This window comes from Arabidopsis thaliana, chromosome 3 (genome assembly GCF_000001735.4).
Source record: "Arabidopsis thaliana chromosome 3, partial sequence".
Lineage (NCBI taxonomy): Eukaryota > Viridiplantae > Streptophyta > Magnoliopsida > Brassicales > Brassicaceae > Arabidopsis > Arabidopsis thaliana.
Window position 1 is genome coordinate 2,161,725 of NC_003074.8, and position 27,726 is coordinate 2,189,450.

At 37.9% G+C, this 27,726-nt stretch overlaps 9 protein-coding genes and 1 non-coding gene across 17 annotated transcripts; 5 read left to right on the forward strand and 5 right to left on the reverse strand.

Moving 5' to 3' along the window:
* Window positions 1-10: 10 nt before the first annotated feature.
* Window positions 11-4,633, forward strand: MFP2 (multifunctional protein 2). The gene is made up of 18 exons (NM_111566.4): window positions 11-304; window positions 501-572; window positions 680-745; window positions 842-898; window positions 992-1,059; window positions 1,147-1,228; window positions 1,431-1,486; window positions 1,569-1,871; window positions 1,973-2,059; window positions 2,188-2,362; window positions 2,439-2,560; window positions 2,660-2,823; window positions 2,933-3,187; window positions 3,268-3,389; window positions 3,471-3,592; window positions 3,689-3,837; window positions 3,934-4,072; window positions 4,250-4,633. The coding sequence occupies exons 1-18, from the start codon at window positions 202-204 to the stop codon at window positions 4,283-4,285; spliced, it is 2,178 nt and encodes a 725-aa protein (NP_187342.1). The 5' UTR covers window positions 11-201; the 3' UTR covers window positions 4,286-4,633.
* A 1,372-nt stretch (window positions 4,634-6,005) lies between these two features.
* On the forward strand, window positions 6,006-7,498 carry AT3G06868 (vitellogenin-like protein). Its single transcript, NM_001125123.1, has one exon. The coding sequence runs from the start codon at window positions 6,148-6,150 to the stop codon at window positions 7,255-7,257; it is 1,110 nt and encodes a 369-aa protein (NP_001118595.1). The 5' UTR covers window positions 6,006-6,147; the 3' UTR covers window positions 7,258-7,498.
* AT3G06870 (proline-rich family protein) lies at window positions 6,123-7,236 on the reverse strand. The gene is made up of 2 exons (NM_111567.2): window positions 6,684-7,236; window positions 6,123-6,500 (listed from the first exon to the last, which is right to left on the reverse strand). Exons 1-2 carry the CDS (start codon window positions 7,032-7,034, stop codon window positions 6,207-6,209), a joined length of 645 nt encoding a protein of 214 aa, NP_187343.2. The 5' UTR covers window positions 7,035-7,236; the 3' UTR covers window positions 6,123-6,206.
* Window positions 7,499-8,043: 545 nt separating the features above from the next.
* AT3G06880 (Transducin/WD40 repeat-like superfamily protein) lies at window positions 8,044-14,047 on the reverse strand (the record flags this gene model as incomplete). 5 transcript variants are annotated; one of them, NM_111568.5, is made up of 16 exons in its annotated part: window positions 8,044-8,192; window positions 8,916-9,023; window positions 9,122-9,247; window positions 9,318-9,464; window positions 9,549-9,659; window positions 9,774-9,896; window positions 9,985-10,116; window positions 10,202-10,327; window positions 10,427-10,545; window positions 10,642-10,936; window positions 11,010-11,255; window positions 11,330-11,471; window positions 11,539-12,641; window positions 12,743-12,988; window positions 13,105-13,171; window positions 13,286-13,962. In NM_111568.5, 16 exons carry the CDS (start codon window positions 13,960-13,962, stop codon window positions 8,175-8,177), a joined length of 3,786 nt encoding a protein of 1,261 aa, NP_187344.5. In that variant the 3' UTR covers window positions 8,044-8,174. The 5 variants fall into 5 exon arrangements, with proteins under 5 accessions (NP_187344.5, NP_001189833.1, NP_001326098.1 ...); NM_001202904.2 differs by lacking the exon at window positions 8,044-8,192 and adding an exon at window positions 8,281-8,809 and having other exon boundaries at window positions 8,907-9,023; window positions 13,286-14,047; NM_001337681.1 differs by lacking the exon at window positions 8,044-8,192 and adding an exon at window positions 8,454-8,809 and having other exon boundaries at window positions 8,907-9,051; window positions 13,286-14,036.
* A 1,016-nt stretch (window positions 14,048-15,063) lies between these two features.
* AT3G06890 (uncharacterized protein) lies at window positions 15,064-15,892 on the forward strand. The gene has a single exon (NM_111569.4). The coding sequence runs from the start codon at window positions 15,225-15,227 to the stop codon at window positions 15,609-15,611; it is 387 nt and encodes a 128-aa protein (NP_566295.1). The 5' UTR covers window positions 15,064-15,224; the 3' UTR covers window positions 15,612-15,892.
* A 512-nt stretch (window positions 15,893-16,404) lies between these two features.
* Window positions 16,405-16,567, forward strand: AT3G06895 (syntaxin KNOLLE-like protein; the record flags this gene model as incomplete). The annotated part of the gene is made up of 1 exon (NM_111570.1): window positions 16,405-16,567. One exon carries the CDS (start codon window positions 16,405-16,407, stop codon window positions 16,558-16,560), a length of 156 nt encoding a protein of 51 aa, NP_187346.1. The 3' UTR covers window positions 16,561-16,567.
* U4.2 lies at window positions 16,467-16,619 on the reverse strand. Its single transcript, NR_141288.1, has one exon. It is a non-coding gene; the product is annotated as a U4.2; snRNA (small nuclear RNA).
* Window positions 16,620-16,905: 286 nt separating this feature from the next.
* On the reverse strand, window positions 16,906-19,617 carry ULP1A (UB-like protease 1A). The gene is made up of 9 exons (NM_111571.3): window positions 18,679-19,617; window positions 18,496-18,575; window positions 18,314-18,404; window positions 18,101-18,199; window positions 17,911-18,003; window positions 17,679-17,798; window positions 17,500-17,603; window positions 17,351-17,423; window positions 16,906-17,243 (listed from the first exon to the last, which is right to left on the reverse strand). Exons 1-9 carry the CDS (start codon window positions 19,462-19,464, stop codon window positions 17,181-17,183), a joined length of 1,509 nt encoding a protein of 502 aa, NP_187347.2. The 5' UTR covers window positions 19,465-19,617; the 3' UTR covers window positions 16,906-17,180.
* Window positions 19,618-19,621: 4 nt separating this feature from the next.
* AT3G06920 (Tetratricopeptide repeat (TPR)-like superfamily protein) lies at window positions 19,622-23,402 on the forward strand (the record flags this gene model as incomplete). Of its 3 annotated transcripts, none has more annotated exons than NM_001337684.1 (3): window positions 19,622-19,861; window positions 20,090-22,977; window positions 23,064-23,402. In NM_001337684.1, 2 exons carry the CDS (start codon window positions 19,840-19,842, stop codon window positions 22,723-22,725), a joined length of 2,658 nt encoding a protein of 885 aa, NP_001325964.1. In that variant the 3' UTR covers window positions 22,726-22,977; window positions 23,064-23,402. The 3 variants fall into 3 exon arrangements, with proteins under 3 accessions (NP_001325964.1, NP_001325965.1, NP_001319489.1); NM_001337682.1 differs by lacking the exon at window positions 19,622-19,861 and adding an exon at window positions 19,993-20,017 and having other exon boundaries at window positions 20,135-22,977; window positions 23,064-23,281; NM_001337683.1 differs by having other exon boundaries at window positions 20,090-23,402.
* A 2-nt stretch (window positions 23,403-23,404) lies between these two features.
* On the reverse strand, window positions 23,405-27,710 carry PRMT4B (protein arginine methyltransferase 4B). 2 transcript variants are annotated; one of them, NM_111573.5, is made up of 15 exons: window positions 27,378-27,710; window positions 27,001-27,063; window positions 26,774-26,876; window positions 26,368-26,511; window positions 26,109-26,212; window positions 25,653-25,751; window positions 25,498-25,567; window positions 25,224-25,320; window positions 25,091-25,145; window positions 24,883-24,966; window positions 24,671-24,748; window positions 24,450-24,553; window positions 24,171-24,343; window positions 23,907-24,064; window positions 23,405-23,822 (listed from the first exon to the last, which is right to left on the reverse strand). In NM_111573.5, the coding sequence occupies exons 1-15, from the start codon at window positions 27,570-27,572 to the stop codon at window positions 23,745-23,747; spliced, it is 1,605 nt and encodes a 534-aa protein (NP_187349.2). In that variant the 5' UTR covers window positions 27,573-27,710; the 3' UTR covers window positions 23,405-23,744. The 2 variants fall into 2 exon arrangements, with proteins under 2 accessions (NP_187349.2, NP_850528.1); NM_180197.2 differs by having other exon boundaries at window positions 23,419-23,825; window positions 27,378-27,663.
* Window positions 27,711-27,726: the final 16 nt, after the last annotated feature.

The following is a 27,726-nucleotide window of genomic DNA, read 5'->3' on the forward strand; positions in this document are numbered from 1 at the left end:
ATTGGATACGAATAACAAATAAAAATTCACATATCGAAAACATTATCAAAGTACCGTTGCTTTGAGGAGTGTGCCACTCTACCATATTATCACTGACGTCATCATCTTTTGCAATTATATAATCATCTGATTTCTCACGTCTCCTCTCTTTTTCATTAATTCCGAAAATTTTGACTCGCAAAATCTCAACGAAGCTCGAAAATGGATTCACGAACCAAGGGGAAGACGGTGATGGAAGTTGGTGGCGATGGCGTTGCCGTCATAACACTCATCAATCCTCCCGTCAATTCTCTATCCTTCGACGGTACGTACTCTCAGATTCATTTTATTTTTATGATCCGGAATTTACTGGATTTTACCTCTTCAGATTTAGGTCAATTTCGCTTCGTGATTTGGTTTTGTAAATATCGCCGATTGTAATTGAGCTTCCGATCGAATTTATGATCTGTTTATGTGAATTTTCTTTGTATGTGACTCTGTTTTTGGATATTTGTGTACAGTGCTATACAATCTCAAAAGTAATTACGAGGAGGCCTTGAGCAGGAATGATGTTAAAGCTATTGTTATTACTGGTATTTCTGGAGATCATTCTCTTCCTCGCTAAAAACACAACATTTTTTATGAAAACTTTGGAGATGATCTGGTAATGGCTTTTGTGTTCCTTTTTATTTAACTACAGGTGCAAAGGGGAGGTTCTCTGGTGGCTTTGATATATCTGGTTTTGGTGAAATGCAGAAGGGGAATGGTATGTTTCTGTCTCTTTTGTATCTTTGGTTATTGAATCAGTGTGGTATGTGTTGATCTAGTTAGTAACGTATACTGGTGTTATGAATTTTCTCAGTCAAAGAGCCAAAGGCTGGTTACATTTCGATTGACATCATAACCGACTTGCTTGAAGGTGATCTTTCTACTTAAACCCACTTTATTTGATTTATGGAATACTTGTGTAAGTTGTGTTGCTGAGGGATTTGATTTCTTTCCTTGGATTTAGCTGCTAGGAAACCGTCTGTCGCTGCCATTGATGGACTTGCCTTGGGAGGAGGATTAGAACTTGCTATGGTATGAGTTTCTATGTTATTTATTACCTTCACGAGAAATCCTTTTGAGGAGGAAGGATGGTGATACAGTTGTATGGTTTGTTTCCAGGCTTGTCATGCTAGGATATCAGCTCCTGCTGCACAGTTAGGCTTGCCTGAGCTGCAACTTGGTGTTATTCCTGGTTTTGGAGGTATCTATTCAACTTCGCTGACTGTGAAGTCCTTGAATTCTCTGATCAATATATGGTTTAAAACTCGTGGAGAAGTCAAGGCATTCTCAATGCATAATACTGAGCTGAGGATGGGAAGAGGATCTTCGTTTCATTTTTTTTGTTGAATGAGTCAAGTCACTTTCGTTTATAATGCTAATTATACTCCTTTGGATTGATGTAGGAACGCAGCGTCTCCCGCGTCTTGTTGGTCTCACCAAAGCCCTTGAAATGATTTTGGTATGTCAGTGCCTTATTCTTATGGTAGCATTAGCGTGCCTTGGTTAAAGTGTAATAGCATCTCTTTTGTTGAAACATATAGACATCTAAGCCAGTTAAAGCTGAGGAAGGTCATTCTTTGGGTCTTATTGATGCTGTGGTGCCACCTGCGGAGTTAGTAACCACTGCTCGTCGCTGGGCCCTTGACATAGTCGGGAGGAGAAAACCATGGGTATCTAGTGTTTCCAAGACTGATAAGTTACCTCCTCTTGGAGAGGCAAGGGAGATACTGACGTTTGCCAAGGCACAGACACTCAAGCGTGCCCCCAATATGAAACACCCTTTAATGTGCCTTGACGCTATTGAAGTAGGTATTGTTTCTGGTCCAAGGGCTGGTTTAGAAAAGGTATGATACCTATCTTTCTTCGCTTCATAGTATGTCAGTTCTTTAACCTTTTCTCCCCGACTAATGATCAATATGAATTTCCACCACATTGTTACTTACAGGAAGCTGAAGTCGCCTCACAAGTGGTAAAACTGGATACCACCAAAGGCTTGATCCACGTCTTCTTTTCTCAGCGAGGAACTGCTAAGGTCTGTGAGTCTTTATGCAGTCATATAATTTGGACTTATGTGCCACTAAACCTCTGGCTTTTTCTTTTTCTTTACAAGGATTTAACTAGTTGCATGAAAGCTTTCCCTCTAATCTATTGTATGGACAGGTTCCTGGAGTTACTGATCGTGGGTTGGTGCCAAGGAAGATTAAGAAGGTAGCCATAATTGGAGGCGGGTTGATGGGATCTGGAATAGCTACTGCGTTGATCCTAAGTAACTATCCAGTGATTCTCAAGGAGGTAAATGAGAAATTCCTGGAGGCTGGAATTGGCAGAGTTAAAGGTGAGGGTGGAGTTCCATACATTGCATACCAATGAATTGCAATAGCTTGATCTGACTAATTTCATAATTGGATCAGCTAATCTCCAGAGCCGTGTAAGGAAGGGAAGCATGTCTCAGGAAAAGTTTGAGAAAACCATGTCTCTCCTTAAGGGTTCTCTTGATTATGAAAGCTTTAGAGATGTGGACATGGTCATTGAGGTAAGGATGAACATAACAAGCTGAAGTGTTGTTTTTTTATTGGGTTACATGATCTAAGTGAATTGATTTCTTATGATGTCTTTTTGGTGGCTTGAACAGGCTGTTATTGAGAATATATCTTTGAAGCAACAAATTTTTGCTGATCTGGAGAAATACTGTCCTCAGCATTGTATCCTTGCTAGCAACACATCGACCATTGACTTGAACAAAATTGGGGAGCGGACCAAGTCTCAGGATCGAATTGTTGGAGCACATTTTTTCAGGTGATTACATATATCCTTTGGCGTTTAGATGAATTTAGTGAAAATCTTATGCCCAGAGTGGTTTTACTCACTCCACACATAATCATGTACCTTCATTTTTCTGATGCAGTCCAGCACATATCATGCCGCTACTTGAAATAGTTCGGACCAATCATACCTCTGCCCAAGTAATTGTTGACCTGTTAGATGTTGGGAAGAAGATTAAGAAAACACCAGTTGTGGTGGGAAACTGCACAGGGTTTGCAGTGAATAGGATGTTCTTCCCTTACACACAGGCAGCTATGTTCCTTGTTGAGTGTGGAGCAGATCCATATCTAATCGACAGGGCAATCAGCAAGTTTGGAATGCCAATGGGTCCCTTCAGGTATATCGCATTGTAAAAATCCATGTCATTCACACGCATCATCTGTTAACTATACTTTTGTTGCTTATATGAACGAGCAGACTGTGTGACCTGGTTGGATTTGGTGTGGCGATTGCAACCGCAACGCAGTTTATCGAGAACTTCTCAGAACGGACTTACAAATCAATGATTATTCCACTTATGCAAGAGGACAAGAGAGCTGGTATGTGTGAAAAGAGTGCTAGCTACTGCTTTTTGATTTAACATTTCTTCTAAATTATGTTGGATTTCCTGTTGATTTCAGGTGAAGCCACTCGCAAAGGTTTCTATTTGTATGATGATAAGCGCAAGGCGAAACCTGATCCTGAGCTAAAGAAATATATCGAAAAGGCAAGAAGCATATCTGGAGTAAAGCTTGACCCTAAGGTATCCCTCTGTCCAAAAATTTAGCAAAGTTTGTCATTTGCATTTGAAAGGAACTCACTATTCTTTTCGGAATCTAACTGGTTGTTGTGCATACAGTTGGCGAATTTGTCGGAGAAGGACATTATTGAAATGACATTCTTCCCAGTAGTAAACGAGGCGTGTAGGGTTTTTGCTGAAGGTATCGCTGTCAAAGCAGCAGACCTTGACATTGCTGGCATAATGGGAATGGGTTTTCCACCTTACAGGTCAGTGTTGTAATGAGATATATGCTGGAACTCCGAGATCCTTATCAAATTCTCTTTGACTCATTTTGGTTTCAATCTAAATCTCTTGTGGAACAGAGGAGGAATCATGTTCTGGGCTGATTCCATCGGATCGAAATACATTTACTCGAGGCTGGATGAGTGGTCGAAGGCTTATGGTGAATTCTTCAAGCCTTGTGCTTTTTTGGCTGAGAGGGGATCTAAAGGAGTTCTTTTGGTGAGTTCGTAATTTTCAGTTTCTTTTGGATTGCAATAAAGATAATCTCTTTCAGCTTGGTTTATAATACATAATCAACATACTAGCGTGACCATCTATCTAATCTTGCCCAGTTTACCTCTCATAGTTGACTCAATGTAACTCAGATTCCTGATTGTTCTTCCATTTGTATTACAGAGCGCTCCCGTGAAACAAGCCAGCTCACGGTTGTAAGGTCAGCGTTTCAGTGGAACCATTTCTCCATTGGTGCATCTTCTGTGTTTTCTTTATGTTCACATTTTACTTAGCCGGGAAGTGGGTATCTTTTGGCCTCAGAAGCTTTTAAATAAAGTCTCATCTCAGACATATGAATCTGGGAGGAAGTAGGGATTAAGTTGTAGTAGCAATAAGATTTGTTTTATGTTGTGCTTTGTCATACAACAAAGTTGTCAGATACATTTGTTGTTATAAAGCTATATGGAGTAAGTTCTATGATTTAATGATAATGTTGTCATTTGACAAATCAGTTAAAATAAATTGTGAATCAATATGGAATTAAGTATGGCAGGTTTTGATATACTGTATGTGTGAGTAGCCTTTAGAAATCTAAGGGAAATGTAAACTTGTGAGGACAAAAAAGAAACAACTCGTGATGATTAAAACATGACAGAAATGGCAGGGGACCCTAAAAAGAAGAAGAAATGGAGAAAGAAAAGATAAGACAAAAGATGTATTCATGAATTTTAGAAAAGACTCCAATAGTCAATTTTGTTTGGACCACCAACTTTTGTTTTTCTCTACGTCTCTGCTTCTACGTACGTTACAATTACATATTCGAATATCAACTTACTCCCCCTTGAAAACCAGTAAAAACATTGATTTCCTGGTTAATAGTACACATCTTTGGTTAATCGTTCTGGTTATACATGTTGGTATATTTTTCATACGTTTATTCTCAAGATTTTGGTTTTCATAATTCATAAAAAGATAAGATAGGTTGTTGTTATTAGTAAATGAATTTGTTTGCATGGTTGGGCCTATAAGAAGGAAGCCGGTGAATTTCCTAATTAACAAAACTAAAGGATAAGTGATATTTAATACAGTAACATGGGACCGGGCTTAACATGGGAAACAACTAGGGTATTTGCATAGTAAATGTATTTATTTTTGTTGTCAACAATTAAATGTTTATTGATGTTAACTATTTTATCATAAAACTTCAATGATGAGGATAGTCGACGACCAACATGATGATCATTAAACTTTCATTTTTTCGTATAATCGTGTATTTAATAGTAATAAAAATAGTAATTAGTAATAAAATAAATCCATGGACATAAAAGACAGAGTCGGTAAAAATATTAGGATCTTCTGGACCATATCTTAGCTTATTAGACTTCAGAGATTTGCTATCCTATCAAATTTAGGATCTGTATTGACTGTATTAGATCAGAACTTTTTGTTTGCTCATCAATGATCAGATTCAAACGAAACTAGTTTAAGATGTGTTTTTTTGGGTAGTTTAAACATAGAAACCAAGGGAAATAGTTGGAAGAATAAACTAATCTATGATTTATCCGCTAGATGAAACTAGTTGATCGGATTAACCTAATCTTCAAATAATACTTAATCCTACAGTCCTACTAATAATCAAAGTGGTAATCTTAGAACGGTCACTTTAGACGACATGTAGTTAGCGTTTTCATAAAACTAAACAATGGACACGTGGACATCGGGTGAATTAATGACCCGCAAAAAGAGAGATTAGTAGAATTGGAGAGACAGACCCAAGTTAAAAAGATCTGAAACCAAAAAAAACAAAGCAAACAATTGAAAAAAGAGAAAGAGAGAGCTCGAGAGAGAGAGAGAGTACAGGTCAGAACTCCCACGTGCACTTGGGGAACTCAACTCCTTTCTCTTTCTCTACAAACTCTCGACACAGACCTCTCTCTCTATACTTCCCTCACAACTCTCTCTCTCAAAAGAAGCTGAATTCTTTCTTCGTTTGATGCCGTGAATCACAAACAGAAACAGAGGAATCAGAGAGTACTTCACCATCTTGATTCTTTCTTCTTCTTGTTTCCTTCTTTATTACAATGGTGGAGCTCAAAGATCAACAAGACATGGGAGAAGGTATGCAATGCATTACACATCCTTACACAAAGAACCCAGGTGGGATCTGTGCTTTATGTCTCCAGGAAAAGCTTGGTAAGCTCGTCACTTCCTCTTTCCCTGTTCCTAAACCCAACCATCTCTCTTCTTCTTCTCCTAAATCCTTCACTCCTTCCACGACCTCTCTCGCTCTGTCTCTCTCATCGGCAAGCAATGGCAGAGACTCCACTAACAACAACAATCTCCCGTTTCTTCTGGCTAAGAAGAAGAAGAACATGCTCGCAGCTTCTTCTTCATCTTCTTCTTCTTCCTCTTCGTCTTCTTCTGCGAATCTTATCTACAAGAGAAGCAAATCGACTGCTGCTGCTTACGGTGAGAGTTTCAGCCAAAGGAAACGAAGTGGGTTTTGGTCTTTTTTCCATCTCTACTCTTCAAAACATCAGATCAGCAACACCACCAAAAAAGTCGATAACTTTAGCCATTTAAGGAGGAACCAGAGAACAGAGTCAAAAACAGAGACTTCTTCCATGAGGGTCGGTGGTGGTGGAGGCATTGATGTGATAGTTGAGGAAGAAGATGAGAGTCCTAACAAAGTGGTTTCAGAAACGCCAACGAATGGTATAGGTGGTGGTGGTGGTTCGTCGTTTGGGAGGAAAGTGTTGAGATCTAGATCTGTTGGTTGTGGTAGTAGAAGCTTCTCTGGTGATTTCTTTGAGAGGATCTCTAATGGGTTTGGTGATTGTGCCTTGAGAAGGATTGAGTCACAGAGAGAAGCCACTAAGGTCATTAGTAATGGTGGTGGTGGTGAAGCAGCAGATGCAATGAGTGAAATGGTCAAATGTGGTGGCATCTTTGGTGGGTTTATGATCATGACATCATCATCTACAACATCATCAACAACATCATCAACGGTTGATCATCATCATAATCATAAGATGGGGAACAGAAACTGGGGATGGGCTTTCGCAAGTCCAATGAGAGCCAAAGCTACTGCTACTCATAGAGGTCGTACCATTACAGAGTCCACAGCTGACAACAAGAACACATCTTCAAATTTGGACTCAATCCCTTCATTGTTGGCTTTGAAAAGCTAAAGCGAGATGGCATTACTAAGTACTTATAATCCGAATTTAGAGAATTTCCATATTTCATTCATGTGTTTTTAGTTAGGTTGTTCTTTCGTTCTTTGGACATTGGCTTGATCTTTTAATGTAATGTCACACTATTTTCTTGTTCCTTTCTATGTTTGGCATCTTTGGTTATATGTTATTCATAAGCTTGAAACCTTTAGGAGAATGAGCTTAGGATACTTGCTGCTTTGTCTTTTACTCTTCTATGATTATTTTCTTATTCAATGGATTATTACTTAATACACATTGTCTAATTCTCCCAAGATTCTTTTGTCTTATGGTGTCACTGTGATGGTAAACCAGATGTGTTACTTGATAGTACTATAATAATAGTAACAAAACCAACTTGAAAAAAGCAGTCAACAGGGTTTAGGGGGTTTTAAGTATTAAATGAGTGGAATCAAAAGGCACATGCCTTTGCACATGCATTATGATGCCAATACCTTCTTTGTTTTTGAGCCCCACAATCTTTAAGTAAGACATGCAACAAACAAGAAGTCAACAACATCTTATAAAAACCATCATCATCATCATCATGATCAATTCTTCATCACCAACCAGCTAATCTCTATAATAAATTACATCTATGCAAGCCAAAATATTGAGTTTGTTGTCCGACAAAACCACAAGTTATGTATTTGCTTCACATTGAAACGTCAAGTCGATCAAGACATAACAAATTTGTTTCTCTGTTTTTTTTTTTTTTTTTGTTAAAATATTTGTTTCTCTGTTTTCCCTCGTAGACATAACAAATCTGTTATGATTTTATGATACATTAATATATTCATATACTCTATAACAGAACTGGTGTGATAGAATAATAAATTCAGATTGATAATCAGATGATATATTGTGTGGAAGAGATGGTCGGGACAAGGACATCAAAAGGGGTCCATGAGCTGAAATAAAGACTACAATCCTGCAAAGAGACAGAAGAGAAAAAAGGCTGCCTTCTGACGTAACACTATTCAGATAAATTAAATTATTTGTTCTGTTAAAAACAAATAAGAGTTCTGGGGACCAAGTTTGGACTTCTCATGCATATTCCAAAAATCTGCATAAATAGATTCTTCAGACGTGACCATGTGAATACTATCAATTTCCCGTTGTGAAAATATTTATGCAGCATCTTTTGATCGAATGTAGGACCAACTTTAGATCTCTGATAACTTTTACGACTTAGTCTGATTCCATTCCACAGTAATTGTTGTCTCTCGTGTTAATGTCATTGTGTACTCTGTTGAAGCATGATCTTAAGTGATAATAAATACTTGCAAAAATCACTATCTACACAGAAGTAAAATGGACTACTAAACTACATTTTCTCTGTAACTCTTGTACAAGTATCACATAGTGCAGCTTCACTGCTTCACATCACTCTAGTTTAAAGCATGTGTATTTACTTCTTCACTGTGATATGAACATGAGTCTTCATATATCATACCGTTGAGCTGATTGTTGAAATTGTAGTGGTTACCTCATATACTTGTCCTTTGTGCTATAACGGAATCCATCCCTGTTTTGTCGAAAGAAATTAATTAGTGTCGGACTAAGTGCTTATATAATATCATTTAAAATGGTGCAAAGAACTTCATAGTTTGTGTGTTAGTCACCTTAATGACCCCAGCTTCTGTACCGCAAAAAACAATGTCATTAGCAGTAAGGAGGCTTGTTATCTTGCTTCCTGCTGATAGTCTTCCCACTTTCTGTTGTGTCCTTCTCAACCAAATCTTGTTTCCACAAACCATATGATCTTTACTATAATATCAAATAGAATTGTGATTTTGGTCTAGCTAGGAAGTGTTTTAGCTTTATAGAAAAAGATTACCTGAAGAGTGTTTGCGGATGAACTTCGATTCAGGTAGATGAAGTCTTCAACAACACCCATTGCTACTATATTAGACCCCTTTTCTGCTGTTATTGACATTTGGGGCTCATAGTTCCTTCTCAGATCCTGTAAGCCATTTTTATCGAAGTCACTTTTTTAGTCTCACATTGTGAAAAATGTTAATGTAGTTTTTTACCTTTATATTAGACATCTCAACATATGTGCTTGAGCTATATAACATATCTTTGTACACAACCACTGAATTGATAGGCTTGTTTTGAAGTCTCCAGCTCCTCGTCGGTGCTTTAATCTCTTTCTCCCGTTTATTTGCAACAATTAATTCCTGAAAAACTATGTAAATTACTTCGTGTCTTACATAATTTAGTATCATTTGGATGAAAGGCAAGGTATATATGGCAATACATACCTGTATACTTGTATCTATGCATCCTATATAAATCTTTCCTTGAGCTGATACCATACTCTTCACACCTTTACCTTTGAAGATACTTTGAGATATTCTTGATGAATCAAGCAGCTGAAGAAAGTTATTAGCCTCTGAGTGTTTAAATATGACTTGGGAACTATTATATGATATTACTATGTAAATAGTCTCTGCCTTCTTGTGGCTTAATGAGAGAGAGATGTCTACCTTCATCTTGTGCCCTTTTGTTATAACAAAGATCATATTTCCGAATGCTTCCAGTTTCCTTATTGAATCTTTTGTTTTTATGACTTCAGCACATTCCAGTTTTCCTTTAACTATCTGCCATACCTATATAAAAGAAGGTCAAACATAGATACAGTTTTGTCCTGATCCTAGTGATCTGTCCGGGAAACAAAGAGTTGAATCATTATCATACCCTGATAGTTTTATCTGCTGATCCACTTAAGACACACTCTCCTGTTTCAGAGAGTGAAAAGCATGTTACTGTGCTTTTGTGCTCCTTGATGTCCCATAAAAGCGTAGCTATTTTCTTATTCACATTCCACACCTGATACATTGTTTTGCATTCTCAAGGTAAGATTCTGTGAAACATTTGTCTTCCTAGTCATTTTTATGAAAAGTATGATACATACCCTGATTGAACCATCTGAGAATCCACTAAAGAGCAAGCCTTTATGGTAGATGAGTGCTGTTACAGCTCCACTGCCAGATTGATGCATCTCTACGGTTTGTGTATGAACACAAGATATGCGTTGGTCCTATCAATATTTGTGTATGATTCTGTTATACATGGTTGGTTTAAGTTGTGAAAATGGTAGAGATTGTACTAATTTGGTTGCAGGTGAAGAAAAACTTACAGATTTGCTGAATAGATAATATGTTGCTTTATGCAGTTCGTCTGCCATCCAAGTCACATGTGAAAGACGTCTCAAAGACTCTCTAACTCCTTCCGAGAAATTGACTAGTTTGTGGATTCCTGTGTGAAAACTACACTTTAGTATAAAACTTAAGAGTCACATACTTTAGTTTGGTATGAACCATTAATTCACTACATGAAAGTTAGGAAATTCACCTTTGCCAGAGCTAAAATTATAGATGCATATACAAGCAAGAAGTCTTTCTTCAAGCTCCAAACCAGGGTGGAGAAATTGTGCTACCTCATCAAGTAAAACTTCACATGCTGAGTATTTTAAACTATTTGGACCTTTTGAAATCTCTATACTGAGCCATGCAATGGCTATAAGACATGCTTTTGAAACACTCTTGTTTTTACTCTTTAGCCCTTCTTGTAAACCACAAAACGTGGCTTTGCCTGTATCAATAATTCTTCTAGCTATCTTACAACACCATCCATCTATTCCTGTATCCTGCAGAAGTTATGAAGTTTTCATAAGTCACTCTTTTTGGCTTGGCTATATGATAAAACTTACAAAAAGGTACCTGCAAGCATTCATCTGACCAGTTGATGTTTCTTATCATATTCATATGTGACATAGAAGTTAGACCTCCTCTTTTCATTAGCCAAGCAGCAGTGTAAGGTTCTCCTGTCCATGAATAAGTTCCACCGATATTCGCAAGAATGAACGTTGATAAAAGCTGCATATTTGAACCTTCACTATATGTAACTGCATCAAGTAGAGCTCTGGTAGCTTCATTTCTGTACTTTTTGTTCTCAGGTGGAGAATCCTGTAGAGAATTTCGATACGTAAATATATATTCTTAGAGATAGAATCAACAAGATTTTGATATTTAGAACTAACCAGTGCATTTAACTGAAGCAATATATCTGCTGCAAAGAGTTTGTGATCACCCTGCAAGTGTTTAATACAGTGCAATAATGTGACCTTAATGTCAAAACTTCCTTCTTTCTTTATCTGTTGCAGAATCTTGATTGCTGATGACCTGAAATTACAAGTAAAAGTGTGAATGGTAGTTTAAAAATAGAAACTTTTTGCTGAGATATGTATACCTTGGTATCTTCAGGACCTCATGAAGAAATTGAAGAGCAATGCAAATTTCTTCTTGGTCTTTGCTTTGCAGGAGATGCGCAAAAGGAGCCACTCGAGTATGCTGATAAATATACTTCCTGTGAAGTCCATCAAATTGCATGCATTTTACTAAAATACTTGTCAAGGAGATGAATTCCCCTGAGTTTCCACTCTTTGCAACATCAAGAAGTCCACAAAGGACAGAAGGAGAGCTGATTGCAGCCAAGTGCATTGTGTTTGTAGCATGATCAAAAGCAGTGATAAGCACTTCAATTATCATCAATGATGCTGCAGGCGGCGTCAAATAAGAAGGTGAAGGTATAAATGTGTAACAAGAAGATGAAGAAGAAGTGGATGCAACAACATCAACAAGAGCTGGTAAAAGCTCAAGACTCTTTATTTCTGTTGGAGATGGCTTTATCAGGTAGATGAGAATAGCTGCTTCTTGCACATTTTGTTTGAGAGCATTTGCTAAATGACTTAAATTTAAACCCTTCCTTTTGACCTCCTCAAGAGCTGTTCTATTAACTGATATGATCTTGGTAAGTGCCGTCATCGACGCCTTAATCACGGTCTTCTCCTCGGAACTAGAAATAGCCGTAAACAGCTGATCCAGAATGACATCTTTTAGCATGCTATACTTGAATCCTTCTTTCCTGTTCAGCATTTGATATATCATTGTAACCTCTGAGACATATTTCTCATCTGCATTCCCTAACACTTCCTTTATCAAGCTCTGAAGGTTCATCCATAAATCCATTGTTGGAGCTCTTCTAGAAAGCGTCTCAAGTCCATTCCCTCGTTTTTTGGTCTGCAAATTTCTCCTCATTCCTTCAAAACTTATGGACCCTTTTTGTCCAAATACTGATATTTCTTCCAAATCTAGTTGCCTCAAAGAAGATGCATCTTCTAAGTGGGTATTCCAAGTTGTCTTTGATTGTTGAGCCTGAATTTCAAAGATAGAACGGTTAAAATTACCGATAAAACTGCTGGATCTGTTGGCTAATGTGTCCTCATTATAAGCTTTGTTTGCTTCCTTGTGAGCTTGTTGTTGGGAAACACAGAAGATGTTTGCTAATGTGTCCTGATCCACAATAGAGTTTGTGGGAGATGTTAATTTTTCATTCATTCTTTTTCTCGGAACTTTCGAAAAATGAATGAAAGTGTTTGGTTAGAGGAATCTACCGTGCCAATGTCTTCTCTAGTATCTGGCTGAGACTCGTTCAAGAATTCATTAAGGCATCTGACTCTTGTACTTTTTCCAGGCTCTGCATTGTAATCTTCCTGCAGGTTACAATCCAAACATTGAGAACCTTCGAAGTTATTTTCAGATTTCTCAATCTTCCTTGATGCTTTGATTTTGTTGAAAATGTCATTAAGTTCCTCCTCTTGCAAATCAACACTGTGGAGGTTCTGGTACTGCAATAACTTCTTCAACATGGAAACCAATAAATTAAAGAAAATGTATGTTACTTTTCGCCCAATTTTGATGATTAGATATCACTGAGAATCTTCAAAAGCATGTCTTTTCATTAGTAAAAACCTACCTCACAAGTTTCTGACAACTCTAGCTTCTCTGCAACTGAATGTGCATTAGCCGCAAATATTTCTTGCCTGTTCATATGTAGTGGTTGAGATTTAGGTACAATTGGATCTTATCTGTTTAAGGTAGAAAAAATGAAGAGAAACAGAACCAATCTAATTTAAGTATAAGCATTGAATCCTTACCCATATTCCTTCTGCCTTCTAACCGGTGTCTCTATACATTCACGTGGCGGCTGATGAGTCTCTCCATAGGACATAACTTGGTAATAAGTTGCTCTGTATTTATACTTTCTTGCAATCTCTCTGATCTCTTCATCTGACTTGTACACACCAGGAGTGAAGAAAATGCTCTCGCAGAGTTCAGGGGCAATGTCGGTTCTTACAATCTCCGGCGAGACCAAAACCGACTGCAGAAAATGCAATGTGGACTGCAAGGAATCACCTTGAAGATAGCTTACAATGGAGAGGTAAAAGTAAGAGAAAGAAATCAAGACTGTGTTTGGAACACCAGAAGTGGTGGTCCCTTGTTCGTCAAGCAACGCAGGCATTTGAAGCATTCTCTCTGAGTTTCTCAGACGAGACGTCTTTTCTTCTGAGCATTCGGGATGTATAGAAGCTTCGATGCTATCGATTCCCCAATAGAGATTGGAGAGAGCAGAGTGTTCAGAGGAGAATTCAAACAGAGTATTATCTTCTTCAATGCTGAGCAATGTGATGCATTTCTGCTTAAGCGAAATCCATGCTTCAGGGTCTGATATGACGCCGAGGATGTAGACGTTGATTGAAACTAGAATCGAATCAAGAGATGAATTCTCACTACATGAGATAAAAGTCGATTGAGAAGATGAAAGGTAAGCCATTTTCACATACTTTGTTGCACACAAGTTTGGATGGTTTTATCTATGGGATAAGATGAGAGAGGAAGTGAAGTTAGAGATTAGAGATGAGAGAGTGAGTGTGTGTGTATGAGAACAATGTAGTCTCGTGAAGGAAGCAGCCAAACTCCAGAACAAAAGAAAATGATTGGTCCTACTTTGTAATCTTTTGCTGTCAAAAGGACGCAAGAAACAAAAGTCAAGAGTGTTGCGTGTGTTTGAGGAAAACGTAAGAGAAAAAACCTAACATAGCTTTTTAATCATATGATTCATATTAGTAATTCCTTTTTCACATCCCAGCCATTGTCTCATTATATTATGTGTAGTATAAGTTGACTTTCTCAATTAATACAGTAGTAAACTAGTAACCTGTATATATACTCTTTTTACACATATTGAAACAGCATTACGAAATAATATTAAGGAGGCTATGATTTGTGTGAGTAGTGGAAGAAGACGGTTGATGAGAGTATTAAGTGTAGAAATCTTAATTCAACCACATTATGAATATTAATGTCCATCAGGGATTTGTTGACTTGACCCGTCGGACCCATAACACATAGCTTGGAGAAATGAATAGAGAAAATCCACTGGACTAGTATTCACAACTTACACCGTAAGGTTTGGAGAATATGACATGAGAAAAGTGTGATAAAATGTTGACTTATATACGCTAGGATTGATTAGGTCTAATGGCTTCGGTGTTCTAATTAAGGAAATATCGTTACAAATGGTTAAAAATTTGGGCCCAATGAAAAAGAAGGGAATTTGAGAATTTTCTGTCACGGGGAAACAAAAACATTATGAGCGTTGGGGAAAAAAAGGACAAATATAACAAAAATGGTCAAAGAGCTCATTTCCCTCCCATTTCTCACAATCCAACAAATTGATTCTTAATTCTTATGTCCTTTGTGTTGGCGCTCATTGTGATCGATGAAAGCTGGAGCTCATTTCCCTCCCATTTTTCACCATGCTCACAATAAGCTTGTTTTTTTTTCATTTAATTGTTTTTATTTATTTATAAAGTTATTGTAAATGACGTCGAAATTTCGAAGAAAATTAAAAAAAAACAAAAACGCATGGGAAATGCTTTACACTTTTTCAAAAGACAAACGCGTCCCTCGTTACCCTATATTTTTTAAAAAAAGCAACAAACAAAAACCAATTCGACAAATCTCCATTCCAACTGTAACCAAAAAAAGAGAAAAGCAAAAAAAACACTCTCTGCGATTCACACTAAGTATCTAATGTATCAAGATCGTCAAGGCGTTGTAGGAGGCGGAGGCGGTGGCGGTTCTGCGCCACACGGAATCATACTCGCCGTCGTTGTTGCATTAGTGGTGCTTGTTCCGTTCTTCATCGGAGACAGTGGTGAGGCCATTACAGATGCGATCGCAGAGCTTCTTAGTCCGGTGGGACTTCTATTGCTTCCTATCATCCTCCTCCTCACTATACAGTTTCTCTCGTCGGAACGTGGTTCCTTCGTGTCGGCCATTTTCTCCACCGGAGAACCAGAATCGATTCACAGGGTTAGCGGATCTCCCGTGGGTGTTGCTCTCTTCCTCGTACTGATCTTGTTCTTACTCTACTACCGCTTCTCTATCTTCGGCGGAGATGATGGTTCCGATGACTGATGCGACGTCGTCTTTTCAGATCTAGTTTTTTCCCTCTTTTTCTTTTTTAGGGAAAACAATATATTTATGTCTTTATTCGATTTTCGTTTTTATTTTATTTTGTTTGACAGTTGAAAGTCAAACTATATACAGCAGTTGCATTTCATGTAGGTACGCACGTGTGAGTCACGTGAGTGATGAGTGTACTGAGGTTGTATAATTTAGTAAACATGATGTGATTACGATTAATATGAATCCCGAACTTTTAATTAGCTCCGGTTCTGGATTTCAAAATAAAATGCCAATGCGTTTAATCATAAACTGAAATGCTGAAGATTTTTAGTGTAATCAAATTAAAATAGACAATTGAGGATCTGGTAGGAATATTGATAGGAAAAACAAATTGAATATATGTCATATGAGGACTATATTTGATGGGGGACACATTGGAGTTTCGGACTCGTCCCCACATGACCACGTGAGAACTAATGATAGTTGAGTCATTTTTCTGATTTCTCATTTGCAAATCCTATAGAATAATAATTTCGTAACCCTTTTATTCCTACTGTTCATGTTACCACCATTTACAGGGAAAATTCTCTATGACAAATTTCTTTAATTTTAAACAACTTTAAAAGTACAAGGATAATATCAACAAATCAAATTATATTTGTTCATACCAACAAAAAAGAATTAAAGTATATCTGATATTGAAAAATTAAAATTTGTAAACAACAATTCAATTTTCACTATCAGGCCTCATCATCAGCAAGTGATGTTTTCTTGGGCCTAGATTGTGTGATATATACTTTCCATGATATTTGATTTTCTAAATTTCAAAACTCGAAAAACATTTAGACTAGTTATTGTAGGGCTTTACCCCAAAGGGAGCCCTTCCAGAAATTCTCGAAGGCCCAAGACAAGCTTAGGCCCAGGAGGGGGTTTGGAAATAGTTTTCAACCAGCAATAGACGCGCCTCGGTTAGTACCTCATTAGCTGCGTCATTGCCCCAAGCGCAAAGATGACTTTCAACCGAACTAAACCCTCTTTATTTATACCCGAACAAAACCAACCATCTTACAATTTCTTTTCGATGTGGGACTCCCTCTAGTTATATTATTCTAGAAAGAAACCTATTCGCTAGATGAATTGAACAGACTCTCTTCTTCTCCAAGTCTCTACCAGAAGACGGCAACCTCTTCTTTCTCAATACAACTTTAAATCTGAAAGCGACAAGATTCGTTCACATATATAACTCTGTAGCTTTGTAGTTACTGAAGATCCAAGGGTCTTTCGATCACTTGCAGGGAAAATTCTCTAACACAAATTTCTTTAATTTTAAATTTATAAAGTACAAAAATAATACCAGAATTCAAAATCAGAGTATCTGATATGAAACTAGAATCTTTAAACAACAATTCGAATTTCACTATCAAGCCTGATCATCAGAGAACCACATTGTTACCCTTTTCTATGTACATCAAATTATCAAACACGTAAAGTGTGCATCTAACTTGCTAAATACTATCTACATGAAGAAGAAGAAGAACTTCAAAACTATTCTTTAAGAGTTTCCTTATTATGCTGGCATCACTCGGCTTTCAGTTGCAGAATCTCCTTTGCTGTCCTAGCCCGGAAATATGGCATTTGTTCCTGTGGAAATCATACAAACAGTTTCAATTATAAGCAGTCTTACGTCTTTCAAAATGACACTCACCTACTAAAGACAATGGCAGGTTTAGTATCTTTCTGCTATTTACCTGAGTGAAACAAAGATCCAGACCTCTGCTATAGAAGTCGATGTATTTCACCATAAACATTCCACAATCGAATCTACAAAAATCGGAGACAAAGTTATTATGAATGTATGAACTAGTAGTAGCTGACATCTTTTTTAGGAAGACAGTACCCATTTCTCTGCATTGGAAGGTCCTGGACAAATTCTTGTCTCCATCGACTTACATCAAGGTCTACTTCACTCTTATCCCTCACTTCATCGACAAAGTATCTAGCCTGACAAATGAAAAACTACAGAATCAGGATATATATGTTATGACACAAAACATGGTTTCCTTACTCATATATTACCAGTGCATCGAGGATTTTAGGCTCCCTTCCTTTGAAAGAGTCAAGATACTGGAATTTCTGGTCCTTTATATTAATTACAGCCAAAGTCCAGTGGATGTTCATATGGATAGGGATAAATATCTGAAAACAAACAAGGTCTCTTAGATGGTAAAATGAAAAAAAAATGTTTGATTATCTCAAAAAGGAGTTTAATACAGAGAGTGGTCGCAGAAGAAGCACACAACAAGTTTACCTTGTCACAGTCTTTGAGATGGTAGCCCAACCTCTTCATTGAAGTCCATCTTCTCACTGCACCATAGTTGTATCCAGTCGCCGAATTAACTAACTGAGGTGTGATTTAAGGTAATGTCTTCTTGTTAATATTCATGAGCATATATAGGGGCTAAAATTTAAATTTCATTAGCCATAGAAATGGGTATAACCTTAGTGAAGAAAAATGTATTGAAAAAATGACATTTAAGAAACTTCTTTGGTTCTCTAGCTTCCCTTTCTTTCAGCAATACCATATAAAGATTAATGACCTACATAGAACAAAGTCCAAGGTTTTTACCAAATCATAGAGGTCCTAATTAGACAAGAAAATTATATTCAATCTCTAAGAAGAAATCACGTGAGATTTAGATGCGTCGACTAACCTCATCGTTCAACCATTTGCCTGGTTTAAGGCACCTCAAGATTTTCCCGGTAATATCAATATTTGAGTTCTTATGAGTAACCAAGATGTTTCTGCAGCGAGAGACGTTCATACAATTACATCACAAAAACAAAAATGAAATCTCAGAGCAAGTAAACAAGAGAGCAAGAATCAAAATCATACGAATCATTAGCTGAGAATGCACGCCTGACTGCTGTCTCCTCCTCTCTAGAAAGAGGTACAAATGCCTCACGTTGTACAACCTGAAAATCAATTATAGAACAATGAGGCACCCCGATTTCACAAAATCTAAAGAAACCGACCGATTCATATCACAAAGCATACACGCTTAAACTTTAGCCACACCTCTACTGGTTCTTCATCTTGTCTCCAAAAGGAAGACAAGCTTCGTAGTAAAGCACGACCTCTCTCTTTAAAAAAATCAACAAAGCCTCTGTCTTTCAGTTTAGAAGTCCGGTTCACAGCACTCTCAAGAACCTTTCTGTATGCTTCAAAACTTGTGACATCAGTCACAGGGCGATTCACAACGAGTGAACTACTATTAGCTTTAGAACATTCACCCACCCTCAAGCTCCCATTTTTCAGACTGGCAACCTCAGAAAACAATCCATTTCCCATCTCCGCCTTCTCTTCCACCTCGTCCACCTCCATAGCCACGTTTTCGACACCCTCCCTACTTGTATCATCAGATATCATTTCAACATCTCCAAGCTCATCATCAACATCAATTACTTCTCTATCCGTTCTATAGCGTAAAGACGAATCAAGTGCATTTCTTTTCCACATGTCATTGTTCCTTGTGAGAAAGGTTCCCAACACATTACCAGAACCTTGTCGTGTGCTACGATCTCGACCGCTATTGAGTATCCGCACAGGCGCATGAACTTGTCTCCGCAACGAAGATTTCACTTCTGGGTAACGGTAAATTCCTGGAGCCATGGGTCTTGATGAATGTGAGAAACCGGAGTGTTTACAAGGGTTTAAACCGGCGCTCCGTTTGTGGTAACCATCCATATCCATTGGTCTGAAACAGTAGGAACCATAACCCTCGAAATTCAAAATTTGATCCCACAAAACTGAAAGGTCAAAATCCCCCAATTCAGAGTTCAAAACCCTAGATTGGTTTTTCATGAAATAACTCTCGGGAAGCAAGCAAGTTTCAACTTTTCATTAAACTCACTGGCGTTTCCGATACACAGATTCGGACCCGGACATGAGACCCGGGCGGGTTTTGTTTTGGAAGAGATAGGTCAAACTCAAATATGTTGACTTATCTCATACCCTCTAGCCGAAAGGGAGGTTTCTGGGTCATGTTGTTTCTTACTCGGCTAAACCTATGTTTTTTCTTCTCGTTAAACCCTCTCTGCTCTCTGTTCTCCTGAAAGCTGGGCTTTTCACTTCAGAATTTCCTTAAAAATAAAAGCTTTGATCTTTTTAGTTATTATCTTCTTCGATCGTGTTAAATTTTGAGACAAATCGGTGATTTGGAACAGGAAAATCAGGAAGATGCGGATGCTATTAAGACCAGGTAATCTGTGTATGCGCATTTCAGTTTCTGAAAATTTTCAGTGTTTAATCTGCTCGATTTTGAGCTGAATTCTGGTCGTTTCTTCATAGTATTGTAGCCTGGAGGTTGATAACTCCCATATGAACTATTCTATGGTGGGATTCGCTAGAACAAAATGTTTTTTTTTTTTTTGTTTATCCGCTCATTAGTTTGATCCTGATTTGCGTTATTTTTGTCTTATCACTGCAGGAATTATATTCCATACAGATACAAAATCATCTCGTGTTGTCACAGTTTGTAAGAACTTATCATCTTTATCTGATAATGGCGAAAATCATGAGAAACCATATACATTTGAGGGTAATAGGCAAACTGTTAATGATATTTGCAATGTTTTGGAGACTGGTCCATGGGGACCTTCAGCTGAGAATACTCTATCTGCTCTAAGTTTTAAACCACAACCAGAATTTGTCATTGGGGTTTTACGGAGGCTGAAAGATGTTAATCGGGCTATTGAGTATTTCCGTTGGTATGAGAGAAGAACCGAGCTGCCTCATTGTCCTGAATCATACAACTCCTTGCTTTTGGTGATGGCTCGTTGTAGAAATTTTGATGCTTTGGACCAGATTCTTGGAGAAATGAGTGTTGCAGGATTTGGCCCTTCTGTTAACACTTGTATTGAGATGGTTTTGGGCTGCGTTAAGGCTAATAAGCTTAGGGAAGGTTATGATGTTGTGCAGATGATGAGGAAGTTCAAGTTCCGACCTGCTTTTTCAGCTTACACAACTCTTATCGGTGCTTTCTCGGCAGTTAATCATTCTGATATGATGTTGACACTCTTTCAGCAAATGCAGGAGTTAGGATATGAACCGACCGTTCATCTGTTTACAACATTGATTCGGGGATTTGCCAAAGAGGGTCGAGTTGATTCTGCTCTATCTTTACTTGATGAGATGAAGAGCAGCTCTCTTGATGCCGACATTGTTCTTTATAATGTATGTATTGATAGCTTTGGTAAAGTGGGCAAGGTTGATATGGCATGGAAATTTTTTCATGAGATTGAAGCGAATGGTTTAAAGCCTGATGAAGTCACTTATACCAGCATGATAGGAGTTCTGTGCAAGGCAAACAGATTGGATGAAGCTGTAGAGATGTTTGAGCATCTAGAGAAGAATAGACGGGTTCCTTGCACTTATGCTTACAACACGATGATTATGGGTTATGGTTCGGCTGGAAAATTTGATGAAGCATACAGTCTCCTAGAGAGACAGAGGGCTAAAGGGTCTATACCGAGTGTGATTGCATATAATTGCATTCTTACATGCTTAAGGAAAATGGGAAAAGTGGACGAAGCTTTGAAAGTTTTCGAGGAGATGAAAAAAGACGCTGCTCCAAATCTTTCAACCTATAATATTCTCATTGACATGCTGTGTAGAGCTGGTAAACTTGACACTGCTTTTGAGCTACGCGATTCTATGCAGAAGGCTGGTCTGTTTCCTAATGTGAGGACTGTGAACATAATGGTTGATCGGCTCTGTAAATCCCAAAAACTTGATGAAGCATGTGCTATGTTCGAGGAGATGGATTATAAGGTTTGTACCCCAGATGAGATTACATTTTGCTCCCTCATAGATGGCTTAGGAAAGGTCGGAAGAGTTGATGACGCTTACAAAGTCTATGAAAAGATGTTGGATTCTGATTGTCGTACTAACTCTATCGTTTACACATCCCTCATAAAAAACTTCTTCAACCACGGTAGAAAAGAAGATGGACACAAGATATACAAGGACATGATTAATCAAAACTGTTCTCCTGATTTACAGCTTCTTAATACGTACATGGATTGCATGTTCAAGGCTGGAGAACCAGAAAAGGGAAGGGCCATGTTTGAAGAAATAAAAGCCCGTCGGTTTGTCCCAGATGCTCGAAGCTACTCGATTTTAATTCATGGACTAATAAAAGCAGGATTTGCAAATGAAACTTATGAGTTGTTTTATTCCATGAAAGAGCAAGGGTGTGTCTTGGACACACGTGCTTACAATATTGTCATTGACGGTTTCTGCAAGTGTGGAAAAGTTAACAAAGCTTATCAGCTGCTGGAGGAAATGAAGACAAAAGGTTTTGAGCCAACTGTTGTTACGTATGGTTCAGTCATCGACGGGCTTGCAAAAATAGATCGGCTTGATGAAGCTTATATGCTCTTTGAGGAAGCAAAATCGAAGAGAATAGAGCTAAACGTGGTGATTTACAGTAGTCTTATTGATGGGTTTGGAAAAGTTGGTAGGATAGATGAAGCTTACCTTATCTTGGAAGAGCTTATGCAGAAAGGATTAACACCTAATCTTTACACATGGAACTCATTGCTTGATGCATTGGTCAAAGCTGAGGAAATCAACGAAGCGCTTGTCTGTTTTCAGTCGATGAAAGAACTGAAATGCACGCCAAACCAAGTTACTTATGGTATCCTAATAAATGGTCTTTGTAAGGTCAGGAAGTTCAATAAAGCCTTTGTCTTTTGGCAGGAGATGCAGAAACAGGGGATGAAACCCAGTACTATTTCTTACACCACCATGATATCAGGACTTGCAAAGGCTGGGAATATTGCAGAGGCTGGGGCGCTCTTCGATCGGTTCAAGGCAAACGGTGGTGTTCCAGACTCTGCTTGTTATAATGCCATGATCGAAGGTCTAAGTAACGGAAACAGGGCAATGGATGCTTTTTCTCTTTTTGAGGAAACACGTCGAAGAGGATTACCTATCCATAACAAAACCTGTGTTGTTCTTTTGGATACTTTGCATAAGAATGATTGTCTTGAGCAAGCAGCTATTGTGGGAGCTGTTTTGAGGGAAACGGGAAAGGCACGGCATGCTGCCCGATCTTGGTAGACAGTTTATCGATAATCTCGTTTCTTGTATAGGAAAACCAAGACATTTTGGGTTATGTCTGATTTCAGTTAAGTGAGCATTCTGAAGCACAAGTATCCCAAGTTTTCTGGAGAGGGCAATGTTTGTTTGACATCTGTCAGTGTTCACAGATCGAGAAAGATGGGTGTTCTTCACTGGAAATATGCTCAATAAACACCAGATAATTACTTCTGTTTCCCTTCTTCGTTTGTATCATTTACCAGAACCTTCATGGTAACTTCCCCATCCAGATGAATCTTCTGCGTTCTTCCTTATGTTGGACCTGCACCTTCCGATTCTTATCATTGCCATTTTTGCAGGATTTGAAAGGAGACTATTGCTCGGTCTATATGTCGACTTCGGTATGAGCTCTTATTCATCACGAAGGTTGTAATTTCTGTGACTCAAGAGCCAGCCTCTTATTCAGTGAAAGCAGGAATCTTTAAGGAGATTGTGATTTGAAGTGAATTTCATAAGAAAGTGTCTGTTTTGCTCTGTCTTACATACACTGAAACTACACGAGTTTGATAGAGACGAGATAACCTCCTTCAAATTCATCTTTTGCTCACCTTTTGACTTTAATAATATGTTCTACGTCTGTTTCCATTGATAAAGTTCTCTTACGATTCTTGCTCGAGTAAAACTATCATTTTATCAAACCATAGAACTCAATTTAGAAAGACATGTTTTTCTGATAAATGAACTCGATTCTTGATTCATTGTTTACATTGCGTGTGGCTTTTAAAGATAACGTAAATAATTGATAAGTTGGGTGTGAAAAGAAATACACAAAGAAGCAGAGACTTTTCCATGGAAGCAATGGGAATGATAAGATCTTTCCATGCTCATCATTTTGATCTTTCCATACCAAAACTCATAAAGACACCAGAAACATTTTTTTTACCTTTTTGACGTTACAAACAGAAATCCCAAGCTCAAAATATGACTGAGATTCAAAGATCCCAATTATCATCTCTCACCTTCATTTCACTTATTAGCTTTTAGAGCTGGGCACTTGGGTTCTGTGGCAATTGTTGCAGTAACTCTTCTTCTAATTCATCGTTTGGTGTTTGTATGTCCTGCTAAGAGTAAATGCATATATATTGGTACACATATAAAAAGAAAGCAACCATACCTATTCTAGTTGCTGAATGCATTTTTACCTGTGTACTTAGCTCTGGTTGTGGTTGTAGAGGTGGTTCTTGTGCAACAGGGTATGCTTGTGGCTGAGACATTCTATAATAAGGTTCTTTCAGATCGAATTTGCATGTCGATGATTGGAGAATTCCGCCTTGACTTGCACCGGGCCCCCACATTTTAGCTGTTAAAAACCCATTTTGTTATCAGATCAGGAAAAGAAGTTGAAAGTTGGTTCATGGTGCTTTCAAATGACGAAAACACAGAAAAAAAGAAGAAGCAAACTGCACCTGATAAAGTTAGATCTATGGTGTAACTCTGAGCACTGTGGGCTATCAAATGAAGTCTACCAGTGATCTCTTGACCTGCCATTACGTAAATAGGCTGCGAGAGAACACATCTGATTTGGTACCAATGCGTTGTAGGTGCACCGGGAGCAGTTGTGAGCCATCTTTGGACCGTGCTGTTGAAAATAGAGTAAAACGAGTTTGAAATATAAATCTTCAATTGCAAAGAGAAACATGAAGATGAAAAGTTTTGAATGAAGAAGAATAAAAAGCAAGAGTTACCTCCCGTCAAAGAGAACGTCAAACCAGCAGGCAAGTCCATGCATTCTGGTGCACATGGAAGCAGTGAACTTCAACGGGATATCAATCTCGTAAAAATCTTCTTCCTAGGGAAACGAATTCAGGGGTAAAATGAGATTGTAAGTCATTCACCCCACCATGAAAGATCAAATTTCTTGACATAATGGAACGCTGAGGAACAGTCTTAACTAGTGTATGTATACCTTCATTTGAGTGAAATCTATCATGTGGAACATCGGAGAAGCCACTAATAATCTCGGATCAAATGCATCAACCACGGGCTGTAAAATCCATAGATAATGATTCATCAATACCCGTTATGTTGAGAATAACCAATATGTTAGTTGGTGCAAATACATATTTCGATTATGTTGTGTGTGAATACATATTTCGATTATGTTGTGTGTGAATATACCTGAGAAAAATAACCTTGGTGCGCTGATCCATATAGAGGTGTCAGATCAACTCCATAATAGTTCTGCTGTTGCCAAAACATAGCCTGCATAGAGGAGGAATGTATATTATTGAATGCTTAAGACTTCATAGAAAAACTGAACTAAACCAGCATATTTTGGAAAAAATTCTGGGAAGTAATTCTTAGAATAACCAGTTGCATTCCGTACCTTATTTGCCATCTCAATAAATAAGAATTCATCAGAAAAAGGTGCCATGTGAATCCTACAGTGATAAAACTACATGAGAGTGAAGACATAGTAAGAAATTAAATAAGGAAAGGCTCTCAAAGGTTGCCTTTACCTTCCGACAGTGGGAAACATTTTGCCTTTTGGAGTCATAAAACGATCCCTAGCAATTACATACGATTCTAACATTCTCTCGTTGACCAATAAGGTGCCTGATTTAAAACATAAGACTTGTCATTCAAATGATTAATGGAACTTTCAATCACTAGTGATGTTTTTACGCATATTTTTCTCTGACCAAGGTTTTTTCTGGTCTAAAGATTCCAAGTTTTGTAATTTTCAAAGGAAAAAGACGCACAAAAAAAAAAGTACGTCTCTGAGATACATACCCATCGGTTCAGAAATCAAAATATCTGCTTTCTCAGGCAACTCGATATCCTCAACTTTACCCTTGATGACCTACACTTGTGCAAGCTTCAACAACATCAGACAAATGCATATAACACAACTCTATATACTGACCAAATTGAATTAGAAGTCTTACTGTGATTCGGTCAGCGAATAATGGGTTTCCAGCAATCAGCTTACGAGCATACTCAGCCATTTCTGATGCTTCAACCGCATACACATGTTTGGCACCAGCCTAATATAGCAGAAAATAAAGATATGTATGAAGAAGATGAAGCAAAAATTCATAAGTACCATAACCATCTGATAGCTATGTCAGCCGCTCACACCGAGACATAACTAGAAAGTAGTTCACATTTACTTTGGCATTACTACCTTTTGCATTTATGGATCACCAATTCGGTGGATTAAGGCAAGGAGAGGTTCGAGTCAGAGATGTATTTGTAAAACTATATTGAGGACTTCGCAATAAACAAGCTTTCTTTATTCATAGTCTAGCTTTACAGATAAAGCTCTGCCTATCTATCAACCTCTTCTTGTTTGACCATAGCAAAGTCTTAGTTCTGTAACCTATAGCCTAAATATTAAATACCTGGGCCGCAAACATTGACAAAATGCCACTCCCAGCACCCACATCGACCACAACACGACCAGCAAAATCTGAATGATTCTCCATGACTGCGGCATAGTACGTACCTGAAGACATGAATGAGGTTCATAAATAGTTATTCCAAGACAAACAGCGGTGAGAAGAAAACAGAAGATATTCGTATGATGGGTTTGAATCGTTTAAAATCAAGAAAACTGGAACAGTTTTGAAACAAACAACACATTGAGGCCAGATATTTTACCTGTCCGCACATAATCTTGTAGCATATTTTGCTGATGTAGAAGTTGTCCATAATAATGAAAATACATTTTTGCCGATGACGCCTCTATCTTATTGTCGAACTTGCTTTTATTAGCTGAAACTGTTCCATTTTGCAAGGATGATCCTAGAAACGGAAAAGTGAGAAGACAGTAAAGGAGTATGCAATAATATTATGCATAGATTTTGAAATGGGCAATGACAGTGAATGCACAAGTAGCCACAGAGAGAAATTGGTTCTTTACAGTCTGAGAAAAAAACATAGATTTTCATAAAACTATTCTATAATGGGGCTTCAATACTTTCTTAATTAAAAGCCAGAAGAAAAGCAAACATAAGGCATTCATGCTATAACACCTCCAAGAAAGTAAATTGATACAATGGCGCACCTTGAACAACAGAATCATTTCTCCACTCTTCAAAGGACTCACAAAAATCCTTGCTATCCTTCTCATTTTTGAATTTTATATTGACTCCTTTGGAGAATGATTTCTGTTTCACAAAATCATTTCATTATGAAGAAAAGTGGATTAATAAAGAAGGCGAGACAAGATATTCACTTTAAAGAATAACTAAAGAAATTGATCCTGCTCCCAAGTACTCAAACATAACGTACCTCCTCTGAAGAACTTGAACCATCAGATACACAGATGAAATGGACTGGCCCCAACTTGAATAACTGAGGGGAAAAACATTGACAAAGATATAATACGATCAATGCACGCATTCTCAGATACAACAAGACCCAATAAGATTATAAAACATAAGCAAAACAAGTTTTACCAAAATTCAAACTTTCAGAATTAAAATATATCGTCAATTGTAAAAATTAGTATGAAAACCATCTTCAATCTCAGATTAGTTACAGAAAAATAACAGAGTTTCGTCATCTTCATGTAGCAAAAACAAACGTTTTAAACGAGATGGGAAAAAATAATCAAAACCGATAAGAACCAGCGGAACAGTAACATAAGCATGTGAATCGACATTCACCTGAGCGGAAGCGAGATCAAAATTGAAACAATGGGTCGAATCCGATTGCAGAAATCGGAGCTCCGTGACTCCATCAACGTAGGAAAACGTAGCTACAGCTGGAGAGGACGACGAAACGGAAGACGAAGAGAGATCAGTGACTGACTCTAAAGAGTACTCCAGCTGCTCAAGCTTTTTCACAGAAGATACCTCCATTTTTACAAAACGATGCGAATGTACAGATACAGTCTCTGTATGTGTGTGTAAACGAAGCTTAAGAATTTTAGGGTTTTTCTGCTGAGAGTTTCCGAACTCTCTGAGAGGGAGAAGAGTTAAAGCCGCCAAAAGGAGTAATGAAACGGTGGCATTT